General features: G+C 43.7%; 1 protein-coding gene and 1 pseudogene across 3 annotated transcripts in view; one reads left to right on the forward strand and one right to left on the reverse strand.

The window, feature by feature from the left end:
* The window catches only part of SZRD1 (SUZ RNA binding domain containing 1), a 34,651-nt gene extending 15,754 nt beyond the window's left edge, over positions 1 to 18,897 (reverse strand). Inside the window, exon 1 of one of the 3 annotated variants that reach the window (XM_006866347.1) lies at positions 18,820 to 18,897. In XM_006866347.1, the coding sequence (XP_006866409.1) occupies positions 18,820 to 18,863 (44 nt within the window). In that variant the 5' untranslated portion in view covers positions 18,864 to 18,897. The remainder of the gene's footprint in view (positions 1 to 18,819) is intronic. The other 2 variants (XM_006866346.1, XM_006866348.1) reach the window with 2 other exon arrangements.
* Positions 14,976 to 15,479, forward strand: LOC102816365 (annotated as a pseudogene).
* Positions 18,898 to 19,735: the final 838 nt, after the last annotated feature.

A 19,735-nucleotide genomic window follows, 5' to 3' on the forward strand; every position in this document is an offset into this window, starting at 1 on the left:
CTATTTTGGAAGAAGTACAGCCAGAGTGCTCCTTGGAGGCCAAGATGGCCAAACTTCATCTCTCATACTTCGGACATATTGTCAGAAGGGACCAGTCACTGGAGAAGGATATCATGTTTGGTAAGGTGGAGAGTCAGAGAAAAAGAGGAAGACCCCCAACGAGATGGACTGGCCAAGTTGCAGCATCGATGGACTCAAGTGTGGCTACAGTAGTGAGGTTGGCCCAGGATCAGGCAGTGTTTTGTTCTGCTGTGCATAAGGTCACTATGGGTTGGTACCGACTCGACTACACCTAACATCAACAGCAACAGATGACAACACTGAGTGTGCACATGAAATGAATCTGTCCAACAGACTAGCGACAGCTGACTATATGGCCAAATCACTTGCAAATCAGCCAATGCTCTGCTTATGAAATAATCAACAACACACTTGGGTTTTGAAAAGTTTGTGCGAGATGAGTACTGAAATAGAAACGTTTGGGCACCTGCAAAGAAAATTTGGACCGATACCTACAGAAAGGCAGAGTCTTAAAAAAAAAATACCGTTACTGATGACAATGGATTCATCACTATGAGCCTGAGAGTAAATGGCAGAGTATGGAATGGAAATATCCTCAATCGCTGACCAAGAAAGTTAGAAAGTCAACCATCAGCTGGAAAACTGATGCTGACAGTTTTCTGGGATTCTCAAGGGCCAGTACTGGAACACAATCAACAGTGCTCCTTAGAGTGAGATTCTCACTGAAGAGCTGAAGCTTAATCTTTAGATTAAATGTGAAGGACTGCTACCCAAGGACACTGTGATCTTGGATGACAATGAACATCTGCCCACACTACTGACATTGCAAAAACTTCATTTTGAAGTGTTAAACCATCCTCCCTACAGTTCTGATCTTGCTCCACGCACAGGACTTTCACCTGTTTGGTCCCCTGAAAGCAGCCCTTCAAGGATGAAGATTCACCTCTGATGAACTGATGAAGAAGATAGCAGTGCATTCTTGGCTCACAGCTCAGACTAAACATTTTTAAATAAGGGAATACCAAAGTTTGTTGATAAGATGTATGTACAAAGTGCACTGAAAAGCAAGGAGATCATGTCGAAAAATCATGTATTTGTCTTTTCTGAAAGTTAATTAAAATAAATTCTATATCCAGAGTGTAGACCATTTTTGACTCACCCTCACAGAACACCCTGGTCAATGCAACCAAAACACAACTAAGAATCCAAGTAATCTTATATTAAACAGAGGTTAAGAGACACGCTGGGAGTCCTGGTGTGGTGCTGTAGGATAAGCACTCGACTACAAGATCAGTTTGAACCAAAAGGTTGGTGGTTCAAACCCAGTAGCCACTCCTCAGAAACAATACACAGAATCACTATGAGTCAAAACCAATTGGCAGCACTTAACAACAAGGAGAGGTACCCAGGGGTCCTGACTGAAGTTAGGAAATACCCTCCTTTTATCAGCAACAAGGTTACTATTAAGAGTTACTTCCCTGACATTTTCCCAGATAATTTAACTCTTTGTTAGTTTTCATTTTAAAAAAATTGACAGTTTCTAATTTTCTTCTCAAGTGCAAAGATCAGCCACTGGTCCTGAAGCTCACTTGTGAACCACTGTGTCCTACAAGTTCAACTAATCTTGACTGTTGTTTTTAAGGTGCCATCGAGTTGGTTCTGATTCATAGTGACCCCGTGTATAACAGAACAAAACACTGCCCAGTCCTGTGCCATCCTCATAATCATACATATGTTTCAGCCCATTGTTGCAGCCAGTGTGTCAATCTCCCTAGGGTCTTCTTTTTCACTGACCCTCTACTTTACCAAGCATGATGTCTCTCTCCAGGGACTGATGACAAGTCCTAAGTACATGAGACAAAATCTTGCCATCCTTATTTCTATGGAACATTCTTGTTGTACTTCTCCCAATGCAGATTTGGTTGTTTTCTTGAAGTGCATGGTGTATTTAATATTCTTTGCCAACACAATAATTCAAAGGCATCAGAGTTCTTTGGTTTTTCTATACAGTCCTGCTTTCACATGGTTGAGGCAATTGAATTGTATAGCAATTCAAAATTGGTACGCTTAAATCTACAAGTTGACACTGGCAGGATATGAAGACAAGATAGGGACCCTCAGAGTTCAAGGATTTCTCCTAGAATCAGAGCCTGACAAGTGCTGATTAAGAAACCATTTAGAAAAAAAAAGCAAAAGAAGAAGCTGAAGACTAGAGAGCAGGACTACTTTCCAATCTACTCTGGCAACGAATTCCCATCAGAGCAGGCCAGGGCTTATGCTGAGTCTGATCAGATAGGACATAGGCACCAATGTTCCTTGGCTACAAGATCACCTCCACAGCAAGAAACCTATGTCTCGGTGGCCAGCCAATAAAAAGAAGCCGGACAGACGCAAGAACACCCACACTTGCAGATGATACCCACTTGAACTGGCTTCAATGACTGGATAAACAGAGCTCAACCCAAAGAAGAAAGAAGAGGAAAAAAAGCATCTTTCGAAAAACATGACCTACACCTATAAACACAGTATCTCAAAAGAGGAAACAAATCCCTGCTGCAAGAACTATTCCCACCCCTCCACACAAAGGATAGACAGGGATGGGCATTAGCTACCCAAAATGGGGGGAGGGACACAAAGGTAAGAAAGCTTACAAGCTTTCAAGAGGGAACCTAGATCCAAAGGGCATGGAGGAAGGTAGAGTCTCCAGTGAATAGTATCCAGTCTGTCCAGGAAGGGCTGATGAAATGAAACATAGATGGGTCTCTTGTAATGCAATAGTGAATAACTGATATCAGGACTGATTGTGATGGTTGGAAATCTAAAGGTGGACATTTTGTAGCAAGGAAGGGAGTGATTAACTTTTCCGTCTAGGAGCAGAGGACCTTAGGACCATCAATGGAGAAAAGCGGAGAGCAGGATCCTACCCAGAGAACCAGTGAGGCCTGAGATGAAGGCTGGGAACTTGGGATCCGGAGAGGGAAAGGGCTGAGGACTGTGGTCAGGGGGTGCAGGCTTACACGGTACACCCTTTGGTTGGGTGAGGATGCATGGACGGGATGGTAAATATGCCAATGAAACGACAGATGATAGAATGAATGTAAAGCTAATGTTCTCCAATGTAGACTATCACACAATTCACAATAAAACATTAATAAAGAAAAAAGAAACCTATGTCTCCCATACCCCAAGTCATTTGTAAATAAAGCAAAAAGAATCACAGGTAGAACCAAACTATAGCAGCAAAATCTGGTCTAAAACTATCAGATGAAAAGGTCTCTGGACCTTTAAAGTACGTCACTGGCCAATTCAAGGCCAATCCAAAGAGACTCCTTCAAATAACTTTTGTCTATAAGCAGAGACTTAAACCTCAGTAGAACTGTCCATCTCCAATACTGCTGTTTATTCCACCTGCCCTGGCTACATCAAGGAAAGACACACCCAAAGTCATACATACCACCAGCCCAGGCTTCATTCTACACAGTCACCATCAGATCGAAAAAGAGCAAAAATCAGAATTCAGAAGCTGTGAGACAAGTTCTATAGAGGCATCATAAGGTCATGAATTCAATGGTTTGCCTTTTAATATAAATTCAGGTTATTCTGTTTGAGGACTTCCTTTCCCACAAAACTTTTTCCTTCCCTGCTACTCCCACACCAAGGATAAACATTCCATTTTAATTAAGAGGGTCACTGTTGGGCACAGGATCTAATTCTAAAATTCTTTCTCTAAGGAAGCCTATGCTTTGTTAGTGTGTCTCAAAGACCATTTCCTTTTGCTTCACTGTGACAAAAAAGTCAGAGAAAAGCATTTACAGTTAGTTGTTGTTAAGTGCCGCCTAGTCATAGTGACCCCGTATAGGGTTTCAGGAGTGGCTGCTGACCTTTAACCGCCAACCTTGCAGTTCAAACCAACTCTGCAGTCCAGCACATTAACCCGCAGCACCACACCAGGACTCCAGTTGTTAAGTGCTATTAAGTCAAAATTGGTTCCAACTCACTGTGATCCTGTATAGAGTTTATGAGACAGAAAATCTAGTTGGGAACAGAAGTCTCATCTTCCACAGAGCAGCTGGAGACTCCAACCTTCTGGTTCACAGTCCAGTGCTTATCCTACAGAGCCACCCTGTTCCCAGCATTTATAGAAAACCTATTAAAATACAGATGTGCTAGATGTCAGAGGGTTATAGGATAGCCCTTACTTTAGAGGACAGCCCAGCCAAGTGGGAGAAGACAAGTCACAGTAGCGATTCTAGTAGCAGTTTGAAACTACCAGTGGCTCCACAGGAGAAAAACGAGTCTTTGTGCTTCCATAAAGATTTACAGCCTCAGAAACCCTATACAGGGTTGCTATGTGTAGGAATCGACTCCATGGCACACCACCACCAGAACCATGACCATTCTAGTTGCATGAACAGAGTTACAGAAGAGAAAATGGAGCATGACTAATCTTGTCCTGGGAAGGCAGGAAAAGTGGCAGGGACTTAAAATGCTTTTATAGAAACGAGAAGAGGAACATTTAAAAAGTTGGGGGAAAGAAGGTAAAAACATAAAGACAGGGAAAAGTAAAAAAGAAAAGGGTTCCATAATTAGATGCTACTTAAACTAGGTCTGGAAAGTCATTTGCAATTACTTTAGCTATACTAAGCAACAACATTTTGTTTACTTGGTATCAATACTACTCAAAAAGCTGCTGTAAAAAGTTAGTTATATTTGGTTGGTTGATGATGCATGGAAGGAATTGTAACCATGACAATGAAACGATATAAGATAGTATGAATGTAAAGCTAACGTTCTCGCATGAACTATCACATAATTCACAATAAAACATTAAAAAAAAAAAAAAGTTATAATTCCTAAGGTCAGTAAGATCTGAATTTGAAGAAACCAGGGGGGCATCAGAAAACCAGGAAGGGCTTTGGGGTGGTAGGTATGCTGTAAAGACCAAACAGTACTTGTTCCCCTCCTTTCTTTCCAAGCTCACTACAGCTTTCAGAATCTCTTTGCGCCTGCCCAATAAGAAGTAATCCTTGGGGCATACCTTCCTTTGCACTAGTTCTAGTTGGGCCACCCAGTTCAGTGGCCACTGCCATATGTGGCCAGTTCGAACTGAGATATTCTGTTAAGTGCCAAATGCACAGTGCATTTTCCATGCAGTTCAAAAACTGGTATAAAATAGCTCATTAACATGTTTTTCATATTAGTTGCATGTTGAAGTGATACTATTTTGAACATATTGGGTTAAATAAAATATATTACAATTAATTTTACCTGTTTCCTTGTACTTTTAAAATGTGACTTCTAGACCATTTAAAATTACATATGTATATCACATTATATGAGGGGACTTCAAAAAGTCTGTAGAAAATGGAATTTTTCCATGAACTTTTGAAACTCCCTTGTACTTCTGTTGGACAACATTGCTCTAGCACATCTAGAATAAGATGTACCCTTGCTGTATATTTCAGCTTTCAGCACCTAACAACTGAGCACCTTAAGGACCCAAAGAGCATGTTTGTTGTTTGGTTATATGTAAACAGCATATAAACTACTTACTCTGATGGGCTCTGCCATATTGGGAAAACAGCAACTAGCACTTACCAAGTGCCTGATGGGAGTATCAGGCCCTGCTCCAAGTTACATTTCATTCACCACCTTACTTTAATCTGGTTTTCTAAACCCCACCATCCAACTGGAGCAGTTATTGTCAAAATTGCCAGACTTCCATCATTGCTACATTCAATGATAAATTTCATGTCCTCCTTTCATGCAACTTCTCAGCAGCATCTGACACGGTTCAATGCTCTTTCTGGAAAGGATTTTCTTCACTCTGTCTTCCGTACACCACTCTCCTGGTTTCCCTTCTACCTCTGGTCTGGTAGATCCATCTCACATTCATGATTTTTCCTATAAATAAGGCAGATTCCTCTTCCTCTCCTGACCTTGTTGGAAGACCCCAGAGGCTCAGTTCTCAGAGTTCTGTATTTACACTGGCTTCAGTGATCTTATCTAGTCCCCCTGCTTTATAAACTCTGATCAACAACTGCCAGCTTAGAATTCTCTTAGATATCCCTTCAAGTCCAAACCCCACCTCAGCAATTCTAGTCCCAAAAGCTCAGAAATCATCTCAGAAGCCTCTTTTATACCCTGCATATTGGTAGATATTATTGGTTCTACTTTAAAACACATCCTGAGTTTCATGACACTCCTGTTGCCACCACCATTTATTTGCACAGTTGCAATGGCTTCCGGGTCGGTCTCTATGCTTCCACCCTTAACCTCTACACTTTATTTCCCAGAAACGACAGAGTGAGTCTTTAAGAAACCAAGTTTGCCTCTCAATAACTTCCTATTCTACAGTAACATCCACCATGGCCTAACTCCTAGCTCCATGCTACCTCTGGCCTCATCTCCTCCTACCACTTTCCCCTAACCCCTATCCACCATGCTGGTCCCCAATGTTCCTCAGACAAAACAAGTATGCTCCAGCCTCAGGGCCTTTGCACTAGCTGTTCTCTGAGGCTAGAGAGCACACCCACCAGCTTCTGTATTGCTTATTCCCTTCCTGCCTTCTGGTGTCCCTACCAATCCCCACTTGAGAGGCATTCTCTAACAATTTTATTATAAAATGGTATCCCTGCTACAGCCAATTTCTGTATTCTTTAATTTGCTTTATTGTTTTATCATAGTATGTGTATATATACATAAAACGTTATTTACTGTCCATTTTCCCCACTAGAAATGTCATCCATTGCAGTTGTCCAAATGGCCTAAAATAGTGCCCAACACATGAATTAAAGAGCAATCCTAAGAAACAGAAGTCACAGATTTTACAAACGAAGAGAAACTGGTTCAGAGAGGTTATGTAACATCACTGCCATTCCACAGCTATAATGCTGAGGGGAAGCCTGGTCTATCTAGGTCCAAAGGCAACATACCATCTCTATTTCTCTGCAGGAGCAGCAGCATTCTCTGAGTAGCAGTCACAGGTCTGAATAAGGATCCTGTCCTCATTCTATCACTTCTAATCCTCACTGCAGCCCACGGATGTACATCAGCCTTGCTGGATCTCAGAGGTTAAGTGACTTGCCCAAGACCACACGAGCAAGTGACAGAACTGAACCCGAACACTCAAAGAGGAAGCAAATACAGTCAGGAGAGTGGCAGGTGGATGGCAGTAGGAATTAAAGAAGTAGGATAAAAGTGGAAAGTTAATACCACCCCAACCACCTCCATACCCCTGGTTTCCTAAGTAGCAGACCACAAAAGATTTTCAAGACCAGATCTTAAAGATTTGAAGAAGTACTCAAAAGGAAATAATTCTTCAGCAGAGAGATATATATAGTCCAGGCGAGGGTCTCTGAAATTTTGTAAATTGCTGCCTTGAGACAATGAGTTGGGGGTGGGGTGGGGGTGGGGGGATTAATACAGCCTTTTTACATGTAACCAATGGAGCAGACAGGGTGGGGTAAAGGTGGTTAAGTACTACCCTGAGAAGAAAACAAAGGGTAGACTCTCACTTGCTTACTATTGCCTCTCTCTTTTTGATTCTCATAGGACACTAAACAGTATAACTCTTAGAAGCAGCAGGATATTTGTCTTTAGGGACAACAAGAGATCCATTAGGAAGTTGGAGCCCTAATAGGAAAGAGGCCATACTGTCAGTAGCTGGACAGCTGAGGAACAATGCCCTCATGTTCAGAATAAGGGCACTCTACTTCCCACCCACACAAGTTTCCAAAGACCTCAGGCAACAATAACAGTAGGCTTTTTCCCCTCCCAAAATAACATATGCTTTTAAACCAAGCTTTAACCAGGCAAGGATTATTCTACTAGTCCAATTTTACAACTGAGGAAAATGAAGCTAGCATTTGAACTTGTCTTCTGATTTCTACTGCTATCAATGGAGAAAAGGGAAGCCATGAAAGGGCAGAGGCAACCTATGTGTTCTTTTACAATGAAGACAGTAAAGCTCTGTCTCCCACAAACACCAGACACACTGACTTTGGGGGATGGAACAAACTCAACAAGATTTTATTCAAACACCCAAGGGTGATCTTGTGAAAGGCTAGTTAGAATGTGGACACTTTACCAGGGGCAGCAAACACCATGATGCCAGGGTCAAGCTGATAATGCAATGTCAAAAGCAAGCAAGAGGAACATGGGGACAGGATTTGCTAGTCTGCAACTAAAGTTAGAAACCAAAAACCCAGTTCCCCTCTAATCAATTCTGACTGATGGACAGACTGGGACTGCCCATAGGGTTTCCAAGGTTGTGGGAGAAAAGATGAGGCTTTCTGCTCCTATAAAGATTTACAGCCTTGAAAACCCTATACAGGGTCGCTATGAGTTGGAACCAACTTGACAGCACACAACAATCTTTATGGAAGCAGCTTGGAGAGGTTGGTGGATTTGAACTGCTGACCTTCCAGTTAGCAGTCCAGTGCTAATTCTAAAGTGCCACACTAGGGTTCCCCCAGAGCTCCTTGGGGATCCTAAGACAGCAGATGAGAAAAGTGGTGGTTCACTGAAGATTTGCTCCTTCCATGTGTGAGTAGGTCTAATTTCTGGCCAAAGCACCTCAAGTACAGCCACCAGCTGTCCTTCAGTGGAGGCTTGCATGTTACTATGATGTAGGAAAGGTTTCACTGGGGCTCCCAGAGTAAGAGGGGCCAGGGAGAAAGGTCTAGTGATCTACTTCCAAAAAAACCTGCCAATGGAAATCCTATGGATCCAGAGAGATTGGGAAGGAGGATGGAGTGGAGATAGGAACCACAGGGAGGAAGCAGGATAACTGTTACAGAAAGCGGACTACAATCACTGAGATGAAACAAAGTGTGATTTGTTGTATGTAAAACTAATGCTATGCTCTGTAAGCCTTCACTCAATTAACAATAAAAAATTTCAAAAGAACAAGAAAGCATTACGGATCACTATGGTCTGATTCTGCTGTGCACTGGGCTCACCATAAGTCAAGGGCTGACTCAATGACAGCTAACAATAGCAAGACAGCAGACTGTTAAATACTTTCAAGAGATCTTGAGCAAAAATAATTTATGTTATCACTTTACTTTTGGCCAGATGTTAAAATGTCATTTCCCACTCATGATTAAAATACTTTCTTGGGTGGCACGGTTTGCAAACAATTGTTAACTAAACTGTTATGTTTAACTAAACTAAATGGCTCCAGTGGCTCTGCTGGAGAAAGGCTTGGCTATCTGATTCCCTAAAGATAATAGCCAAGAATCCCCTATGGGGGAGCAGTCCTACTCTGTACCAGATGGGGTCACGAGGAACTCAACAGTAACTGGTTTATGATCAAGATTTCAACCACTTGCAATTTCTGTTTTAGTATTACAACTGACAGCAGCACTATCTTTTTGGTTCTTGAACACAGGGTTCAAGTTTTTTCAGACACACACAATTTATCTGGACTACTAGGAAGGAGTCCTACTATGACGCTGTAGGATAAGCATTAGACTGCTAACTGCAAGGGTGGTGGTTCAAGCCCATCAGCTGCTCCTAAGAAACCCTCTATGGAGTCACTGTTGAGTTGAAACCGACTTGACAGTACTGAACAACAAAGCAGGAAACCCTATACATGGCGGTTATGAGTTGGAACTGACAACAAAACTACTACTAAAGCAGAAGATCGATCCCAGGTGAAAACAAAAACAACTCTTCAAAAGGACCTTTGTTGTTGTTGTTAAGTGCCATTGAGTCGGTTCTGACCCATAGCGACCCTGTACAGGGTTTCCGAGGATGTAAATCTTTATGGGAGTAGAAACCCTCATCTTTCTCCCACGGAGCGGCTGGTAGTTTCGAACCGCTGACCTTAAGGTTCGCAGCCCGATTCGTAACCACTACGCTACCAGAGCTCCTTTCAAAAGGACCTAACATTTAGTTAATTCTCAGGTGAAAGCAAATATAAACAAACAGGAGACGGTCCCTAAACATGTAACAGCCTAGGTGGGGACCCACCCTGCGAATGCCTGTCTTGGATAATACACTTCATGCCATTACTCAAGACTGAATGGGACACGCACTTCGCCTGGTATGCAACAAGTGCTCAACACACTATCCCAGTAGCTCACCTACTAAGGGCCTTCCAGATGTGAGCACTGGAAGGTTACTCTCCATCCACCCGCGAGCTAGCTGTGCAAACTAGGCAGCAGAAACAGAGCCCACAGAAGGGTCACAAAGATGGAAGCCCATGAGCTAGAAATCTGGCTATCAAGAGTTTTGAAGAATGGTGACAGTCCTGAACTTCCTAGACTCCCAACCTAACTTTGTCCATTTTAACAATAATATCACTGAAAATTGTACATATTCATCATTCCTTTCAAAAAGACCTGTTTTTTCCTGTTTGGTTCATACACTCAAGAGTTTTAAGTGTGGGATTGGGATGACGTCTTGTGACGGGCTGAAGCGTCTCCCCATCAGGGATAAAATTATCTATAGATCACTGTGGGAATTTGTTGCTAATTTCTGTGGTGACTGGTTTTAATCTCAATCTTCCCAGCAACATCCTGCACAGAGTTTGATATTGAGGATGCCTGGCAGATGGTACGAGTTAAAAACACTTGGGAAGATAAATCTCTATGGTTACCACTTTAAAAAATAATTTCATTCTGTACTCTGGCCATAGATCTAAGTAGCTAAACTCAATCTTCTCCAAGGGGGGGGAAAAAAAAAAAAATCAACGAATCAGTAGTTGCCCTTATGGGAAAAAATTCTATTCACAGAAGCAGGAAAGAACACAGTACACCTTATGGAGATTCTCTTTCTGCTACAGTTAGAAATTGATGCTAACTAAGGATGGGGGTCAGGAAAGAAAGGGCTGGCCTCAAGGGCATGTTTGTGTCATCAGATCTGTACAACTTTTCTCTCTCAGGATTTTATCAAATGCTTTAGAATGACACACTATGGCCTCTCCTGTTACAGAAGAAAAGGCAAGAATTGTTAACTGTCTGAAATTTCCAGCCCATGGCAACCATTGGCAGCTCTCTCAAGCAACCAGACCACACTGGAAACAGCATCCCTCCTCCCCACCCCGTGCAGCCTCAGTGAAGAGTTGAGAAGTTACTACTGAAAAACTCATTATCTTCCTTCCTTTGAAACCACAGCAAGATACTGTCCCAGAGGCAGACAACGCAGCACAATCCTGTCTAAATTGACCATTTCTTTGGAGAAAGCCCCCTCTGGAAAATATCACATTCCCCAGGACTCAGCCATCCCAAAAAGACCAGAAAGAGCTGAGGCTCGGCCCTTTCAGGCACAGTACACCTGGATTAGTGTTTTGGATACCACAAATCTTAAAACACCATCTTTATTGTAAAATGAGGCTTGCTGCTCCCGTAAAGATTTACAGCCTTGGAAACCCTATACAGGATCGCTGTGAGTCAGAACCGACTCCATGGCATATAACCACCACCACCACTGTAAGGTCAGACATGAGACCAACACAGGTAGTCTACTACCTACAGCTGACACACATTTCATAATGACAGCAGCTACAGGAATCACCAAGGACACCTAAAATGAGCTAACAGTTGCACTTCAGAGAGACTGGACGTCTCTCAAAAAAAGAGAAGCAATCAAGGTTCTTATCTCCTAAATTAAACTAACTATATGTCACTCCTCTGCTAAAAAAGACTTCAATGCTCTCCACCGCTTTCAGGACAAGGTCCAAACTCCCCAGTACCAGGAGGCCCTTCCCCATCAGGCCACTGCATACCTCTCTGGCCTCATCTCTTTCCACTCGGCCCTGCCAACCCTTTGCCCTCCAGCCAGAAGAAATACTGTGGCTCTTCCAACACTGCCACACTCTTCTCTCACTGCCTCCTTGCCTTTGTGTGTGTACTGGCCCTACATCCTACCTGACCTCCCCAGGTATATCACTGCTCAAACTCAACTGGTCCTTCAAATCTTAAGGCGCCATCTCCTCCATCTGTGTTAGGTGACTTGTCTCTTCCTTCTTACTTTTTGTGTTCCACATTCTTATCTCCAAACCCCAGTTAGCTAAAAAGTTCCTGTTCTCATGGTGACATTACTGATATTTGGGAGCAGGTATCTAGGGATATTTTCCACACTTCTGAAGTCTGTGTGTCATGCATGTGCCATGGTCAGGCTGGGTGGATCTGTGTAAAGACCCTCTATGATTCCAGCCATGTATACCTCTTTCACAGAAATCACTGGCTTATGTGTCTGTGCCTCTGTGCCTAACACATAGTCAAAAAATCTTCTGGTGTGGTGCTGTAGGACAAGCGCAGGACTGCAAGGTCACTTTGAACCACAAGGTTAGTGGTTCAAACTCACTAGTTGCCAGTTGCTCCTTGGAAATCCTATACCAGGTTGGAACTTAACAATCCTAATTCATACACTTACAGGGCAGAGTGGAACTGCTCCCACAAATCTTTATGAAAGCAGACAGCCTTGTCTTTCTCCCATGGAGTGACTAGTGGGCTTGAACCATATACCTTGCTGTCAGCTGTTCAGTGCTTAACTTACCACGCCACTGGGGTGTCTAGTACATACTGTTGGTGTTAAGTGCCGGTGAGTCAGTTCCAACTCACATCCACCTGTTAGGGTTTCCAAGGAGCAACTGGTGTTTGAATTGCCAACTTTGCAGTTAGCAGTCTAGTGCTGATCCTATAGCACCACACCAGGATTCTTAGTATAGCATAGATAACTCAAGATTTACTGATGCCTTCCTACAGACACATAAAGCACTCTACATCACTGATGGCAATGTTTAGATGACTGGCTCAATGGGAATAGAAAGTAAACACAAATTTGAATTCTTAGTCCAGAAGGCCAGTTATCCTTTTCACAGACATAGGATGTGTATTCTTCCCATTTGCTACATGACTTGGTTAGGAGAAAAAATAATCAAAGGAAACACTTGAGATGTAAGAAAAAGAGGTTGCCAACGCTTTCTAAATACCAATGCACATCCATCACTCAACTGTTAACCAAAAGATCAGAGGACAGAACCTACCCAGAGACTCTGTAAGAGAAAAAGCATAGATTTAATTCCGTGAAACTCTCCTTACACTGCTACTAAGTCGATTTTAAAGATTACAGCCTGGGAAACCCCATGGGGCAGTTCTACTCTGTCCTACAGAGTCCTTATATCTACGTATCATAAACCTTTTCCTAGGATTGGTTAACTCATTACCAATCTGATAAAAAAAGATGACTAGGTCATCTCCCTCTCTTTTCACAAAGATGTCCTCCAATTACAAAACGGTCCCCTGAGATTTGCTTAAGACTAAAATACAATTTAGAGTTTAGATCAACATTAACTCAGTTTTACATTTTTATTCTCCCAAAGACAGTATATTCTAAAAAAAGCATTTTCTTGGTGAAATCTTTTTTGAATTGTCCTCTGATTGGAGAAATAGCCCCTTGAGAGAAAACAGGTAAAGGGAACAATTTTATAGTAAGTGTTCACCATCTTGTTGTTAGCCATAGCCATCAAGTCGGTTCCGATTCAGCAACCCTACCTACAACAGAACAAAACACTACCTTGTGCTGTACCAGCCTCACAAATTGTCACCATGCTGGAACCCCTGTTGCAGTCACTGCATCAATCCATCCGTTAAAGAGTCTGCTGTGGCGCTGTGGGTTAATGTGCTGGACTGTAAAGTTGGTTTGAACTGTAAGGTCAGTGGTTCAAGCTCACCAGTTACTCCTTGGAAACCCTACACAGGGTCGTGATGGATCAGAACTGACTCAACAGCACTTAACAACTTTACCTAAGCATGATGTTCTTTTCTAGGAACTGGTTCCTTCTGATAACATACATGTTCAAAGGACATGAGTGTTCACCATACTACTTAAAAATGTAAAAGAAACCTATTTATAGAATGGACTCCAGGTATGGCACTGTAGGATATGCACTGGACTACAAACTACAAGGTTGATGGCTCAAACCCACCAGCTGCTCCTCAGAAACCCAGTACATAGCAACCAGCTATGAGTCGGAATTGACTCGATGGCACTTAACAATTTATAGAATATCCAAGTTTATCTTTCCCTGAATGACACAATACAACTTAGTATTACTATTCTGAAGCTATACTGGAAACAATGACTTCAGATGTAAATAAAAAATTCTAGCATACTGCCGATTTTTGTGGTGTGCGTGGTACTGGGAGGGCAGGGATCACCAAAAACCTCTAGTTTCAAGAAGTGTTTCTGGATTATTGACTTTGAAAACTCATTGAGTCAGTGTTCTTTTACTAGTCTTCTCCTTGCCCAGCTTTTTGTGGTGGTGGGTTGTTTTGACATTAACACTCATTACCAGACACCAGCTGGGAGACAGCTGTAACCTGAAGCTAAGACTTTAACATATGTAACTGGCTACTTCTGAAAGATATATGAAGTCACTTGGTGGTGGACAGAGTGCTTCATTACCTCTCCAGATCCTTTCCTCACAAGAGGACTGACCCTTCGTGAAATGTGAAAAGGGGATTAAATTCAAACCAAACTTAATAAAAGTGCCCAATACCCAAACCTTCCACAGGATCCTAAGTTAGAAGACAGAAAAATGTTAGAGAAGGAACCCACTATGCAACAAATGCTTCCCCACTTACTGCCTCTGTGTGACCTGAGTAGGAGCAGTGCCTCCCTAAGCCTCAGATTCCTTACCTATAAGAGCAGGAGAATGCCTTCATAGGGTGTTTCAATGATTTAATTTAATAAAAGATGCGACCAAATCAAAATCCACTGCTGTCAAGAATCCATTCTGATTCCTATCACCCCTACAGGACCAAGAACTGCCCTATAGGGCTTCCAAGGCTGTAAATCTTTATGGAAACAGATTGACACATTTTTCTCACATAGCTGGTGAGATTTGAAGTGCTGACCTTTGGTTGGCAGCTGAGCGCTTTAAATACTGAGCCACCAGGGCTCCTACAAAAGACATTGTTGCTATCTTCCTGATCCTCATCATGGCATAGGAACAAGGTGAAAAAGAACAAGGAAACTTCGCATCCGTAAGCTCTGCCTCAACATCCACATGGAGGAGAATGGAGACAGACTGACTCAGGCTGCCAAGGTGCTGGAGCAGCTGACCAGCCAGACCCCTGTGTTCTCCAAAGCCAGATACACTGTCAAGTTCTTTGGCATTAGGAGAAATGAAAAGATTGCTAACCACTGCCCAGTTCATGGAGCCACTGCCCAGTTCATTGGAGAAAGCACTAAAGGTACAGAAGACTGAGTTATGATAAAATAACTTTTCAGATACTGGAAACTTTGGTTTTGGGATCCAGGAGCACATTGATCTGGAAATCAAATATGACCCTAGCATTGATAGATCTATGGCCTGGACTTGTCTGTGGTGCTGGGTAGGCCAGGTTTCAACATCACAGACAAGCAGCGCAGGACAGGCTGCATTGAAGGCCATGCACTGGTTCCAGCAGAAATACAATAGGATGATCCTTCCTGGCAAATAAATTCCTGTTTCTACCCAAAAGGCCAGTAAAAAGTTTTCAGTGAAAAAAAAAAAGAGATTGTTACTGTTGTTAAAGTGCCGCCAAGTTGGTCTGGCTCATAGCAACCTGGTATAGGGTTCCGGAGGCTACAAATCTTTGTGGAAACAGAAAGTCTCACCTTTCTCCTGCAGAGCAGCTGGCGGGCTCAAACCACTGACCTTGTGGTTAGCAGTCCATTTTGGCAGCACTGCTCACAATGTCAACGAGGCAAGGATTGAAATCGATCTCTGTGCCTGAAACTTTTAAAGGATCCTTAAAAAACACACACAAAACTAAACTAAACTAAATACTAGCAAGCATTAAGGAGCCCTGGTGGCTCTGCAGATAAGCACTATACTACTAACCACAAAGACGGCAGTTCAAACTCACAAGCTGCTCCTTGGAAGAAAGATGAGGCTTTCTGCTCCCATAAAGATTTATAGCCTCAGAAACCCTATACAAGGTCGCTGAGCTGGAATCAACTCGATGGCAGGATTCATGTGAACAAGCATTGTTGGTGTTAAGTGCTATCAAGTTGGTTCCAACCCACAGTAATTCTGTACAGGGTTTCCAAGGAAAAGCTGGTGAGTTTGAACTGCCAACCTTGCAGTTCAAACTGACTTCACAGTGTAGTGCGTTACCTCACAGCACCACACCTGGTGTGGTGTTAAGGACTGTTGAGTCAGTTTGAACTCATAGTGACCCTGTATAGGGTTTCCAAGGAGCTGCAGGTGGACAAGCACTGTTGTTGTTAAGTGCTGTCGAGTCGGCTCCAACCCATAGTGACCCTGTGTAGGGTTTCTGAGGAACAGTTGGTGAGCTTGAACTGCTGACCTTGCAGTTCAAAAGGCTTTGCAGTCTAATGCATTAACCCACAGCATCACACCAGAACTCAGACAAGCACTGTTGTTGTTAAGTGCCGTCGAGTCAATTTCAACCCATAGGGACCCTGTATCGGGTTTCCAAAGAGCAGCTGGTGAGCTTGAACTGCCAACCTTGCAGTTAAAACATCTTTGCAGTCTGGCGCATTAACCCACAGCGCCACACCTGGGTTCCTTGGACAAGCATTGCTGTTAAGTACCGTGAACTTGGTTCCGACTCACAGTGACCCTGCACAAGGTTTCCAAGGCTGTAAATCTTTAGAAAGACCTAAATTAAGTTTTAAACAGCTGTAAAATGGAAGCTGGACTACCCATTCTGAAAAACCAAAATAATTCCCTGATTTCTGCTGAATAACATTTTCATTTTCTTCTTTGACATGAGAAACTCATGATCCCTTAGAAAGTAAGGGAAAACAAAGAAAAGCTAAGATATCCAACAAACTTATCATTTGAATCACATTCAAATTATAGGCCAAGCTTTTCTAGGGGGCGGGGTGGCAGGAGGGTAGCATGAGGGGTGTCTGGTTGATCAATCTGTATTGTCATTGTTAAGTGTCTTCATGGAAACCTTGTATAGGGTTTTCCAATGCTGTAAATCTTTTCAGGGACTTGAAAGCCTCATCTTTCTCCAGTGCAGCAACTGGTGGGTTCAAACCACCTATCTTGTTAGCTGTCTAGTGCATATCCTACACTAAGGCACAGCACTTCTCCATCGGTACTGTTGTTGTTGTTAAGTACTGTTGGGTCGGTTCCAACCTATAGCGACCCTTTATAGGGCTTTCGAGGAGCAACTGGTGAGCTTGAACCACAGACGCTGAGGTTCAAACCGACTTTGCAATCCAGCATATTAACCCACAGTGCCACACCAGGACTCTCCATCAGTATTAATGGCAGGCAATAAATGACTGCCTGAAATTCTGCATTCTCTGATATAAAGTCACTACTAAGCACAATACCTACCATATTTGTTAAGTGCTATAGAGTCAGTTCCAACTCATAGTGACCCTGTATAGGGTTTCCGAGGAATGGCTGGTTGAGCTTGAACTGCCGACCTTGTGATTCAACCCAACCTTGCAGTCCAGGGCATTATCCTGAGGCAGCACTTAAAAATGGGTATTGAATGAATACCTAGCTCACACCTGTTGCTCCCTATAAAATCCTAACATTACTCAACTAAAATCCAAGCTAGTCAACACGAGTATTTTGAACTGTACTAAATACCCTTCCAAAGGAATCAATTCTTCAAATTCTCAATGATATAAACAAATATTCTCCATTATGATAAGTGGAAAAACATAAATGCTGAGCCAGCGGGGAAAAAAAAAATCTTCGAAGCCAAGTTTCAACACAGACCCACTGCTGCAAGGGTAAATTTCTCAGCCTTTTCCAGAGCTGTCAAGCACCCTCAAAGGCTCAAAGGCGTTAGGGGAAGCACACTCCAGCCCCTGCTCTACCCTGGTAACTCAGCCCTCCACGCTAGTCCCCAAACATAAAACCCTTAAAGTGGATGCAGCCAAACTCTGAACAGACAACACGAGGCATCTCTCCATCGTCACCACAAACTCTGAAAAGACCAAATTAAACACGAACCTAATGGAATTGGCTGTGTCTGCTCAGGACAATTACATTTTAGTAGGCAAACAAAAATTTAAAAAGCCAGTGAAATTGTCCCTTTCCTCCTCCCCTCCCCAAAATGAGGCTAATTTACATATCGTACCCCTCCCCCACGTGACCCTGACTTCAACACTCTTGAGACCCTGCCGGGACTCGTGGGTCCCCGGGATAGGGGTTCCACAGCCTGATCTTTTGGTTGCTCTGACGGAGCCCCCAGGAGACCCACCTGTATGTAAGTTTACGAGTAAAACTGAAAGAAAAACTTCCAGACTCGCCCACCTCGGCGGAGGGCGCAAAGCTCTGGGGGATTTTAGCTGAGAGTTGAGTGGCCCAAAGAGGATTCAATTTCCCCTTGCCCTCAGCTGGTTCGCCCTCCTCCTCTCCGTAGCCAGACTAGCCGCCCCGGTGCGCGCAAACGCCCCGAAATCCCCTACACATGGTGTGTCCCTCCCCATCAGAGCTCAAGAACTTTAAAATGGTGCCTCGGGCGGGGGAGCCCGACAGTAAAGGGCTGGTAAAAGGAACCAGGAACGAACGAGCGGGTGCAGGGGCCAGGAAAAGGGGCCTGGGTGGCTGCTGGGGTTCCAAGGGTGACGCGCAAATCGGGGGGTTGAAGGAGGCACACCCTGCAAAGGTGGAGGAAGAAATGGAACGTGGCCCCTTTAAGAGGCCTTCTCGGCGCACAGAGACCGGGGGCCAATCTTCCATCCCGAGTCCGGTGTGTGTGGGCCTTCCTCGGGGAGAGCCATCCACAGACCCGCTCCCCGGAGGTTTCCCTCACGCCAGGTCCCGCCCGGCCCTGCCCCGGAGCGGCAGCTCCTCCTTACCCCGCTGTCTGCCGCCTCCTCCCAGCTCTCAGCGACCTCCTCATCTTCCATCTTACTCGCCGCTTTCCCTCCTCCCCCCACCCCCTCCCCGCGCCTGCGCCTTGAGGCGCGCCTCCGTAGCGGGCGCGGGCACGCACAGCTTTATTCAATGGACCCCGCCCCCTACCAAGCCCGGAAGAAGCTCCAGGCCTACAGTAGAAACACCAGCTTTAAGGCCGCCATTTTGGAAAAGGTCACCGAAGGCAGAATAGTGCCATCTTTCTTAGGGGCAGCACGTTATCTCTTGTACTGAATGAAGGTCCACGTGAAGTCATCATATTCAGTATGGGTACTGTTTTCTTTGGAACCATCTTTTCTAAGGGCAGGCCATTACCGACAACTTTTTTTTTTTTAAGTTAGTAGTTGATGATGTTGCATGCCATCGAGTTAATTTGGACTCATACCCACCCAGTATAAGGTTTCCAAGAAGCTGCTATTGAGTTTGAACCGCCAACCTTGTAGTTCAAACCGACTTTGTGGTCCAGTGCTTTATCCCACTCCAGGACTCCAAGTGAGTAAAGTGGTGGTGGTTATATGCCATGGAGTCGGTTCGAACTCATAGCGACCCTGTACAGGGTTTCCGAGCTGTAAATAGGGCTGTGAACCGCAAGGTCAGCAGTTCGAAACTACCTGTCGCTCTGCGGGAGAAAGAGGCTTTCTGTTACCGTAAAGATTTACAGCCTCGGAAACCCTGTACAGGGTCGCTATGAGTCAGAACCAACTCCACGGCACTTAACAACAACAACAACAAATCTTTACCAGAGCTCCTTCCAAGTGAGTAATTGTTGTTGTTGTTGTTGTTTTAGTTGTCATAAACTCAAGAGTATGGTTTCTTCAAGCATTTTACACCTTAACAAAAGATGAAAAGTGTCTGCTG

Source organism: Chrysochloris asiatica, unplaced genomic scaffold (genome assembly GCF_000296735.1).
Source record: "Chrysochloris asiatica unplaced genomic scaffold, ChrAsi1.0 scaffold00090, whole genome shotgun sequence".
Lineage (NCBI taxonomy): Eukaryota > Metazoa > Chordata > Mammalia > Afrosoricida > Chrysochloridae > Chrysochloris > Chrysochloris asiatica.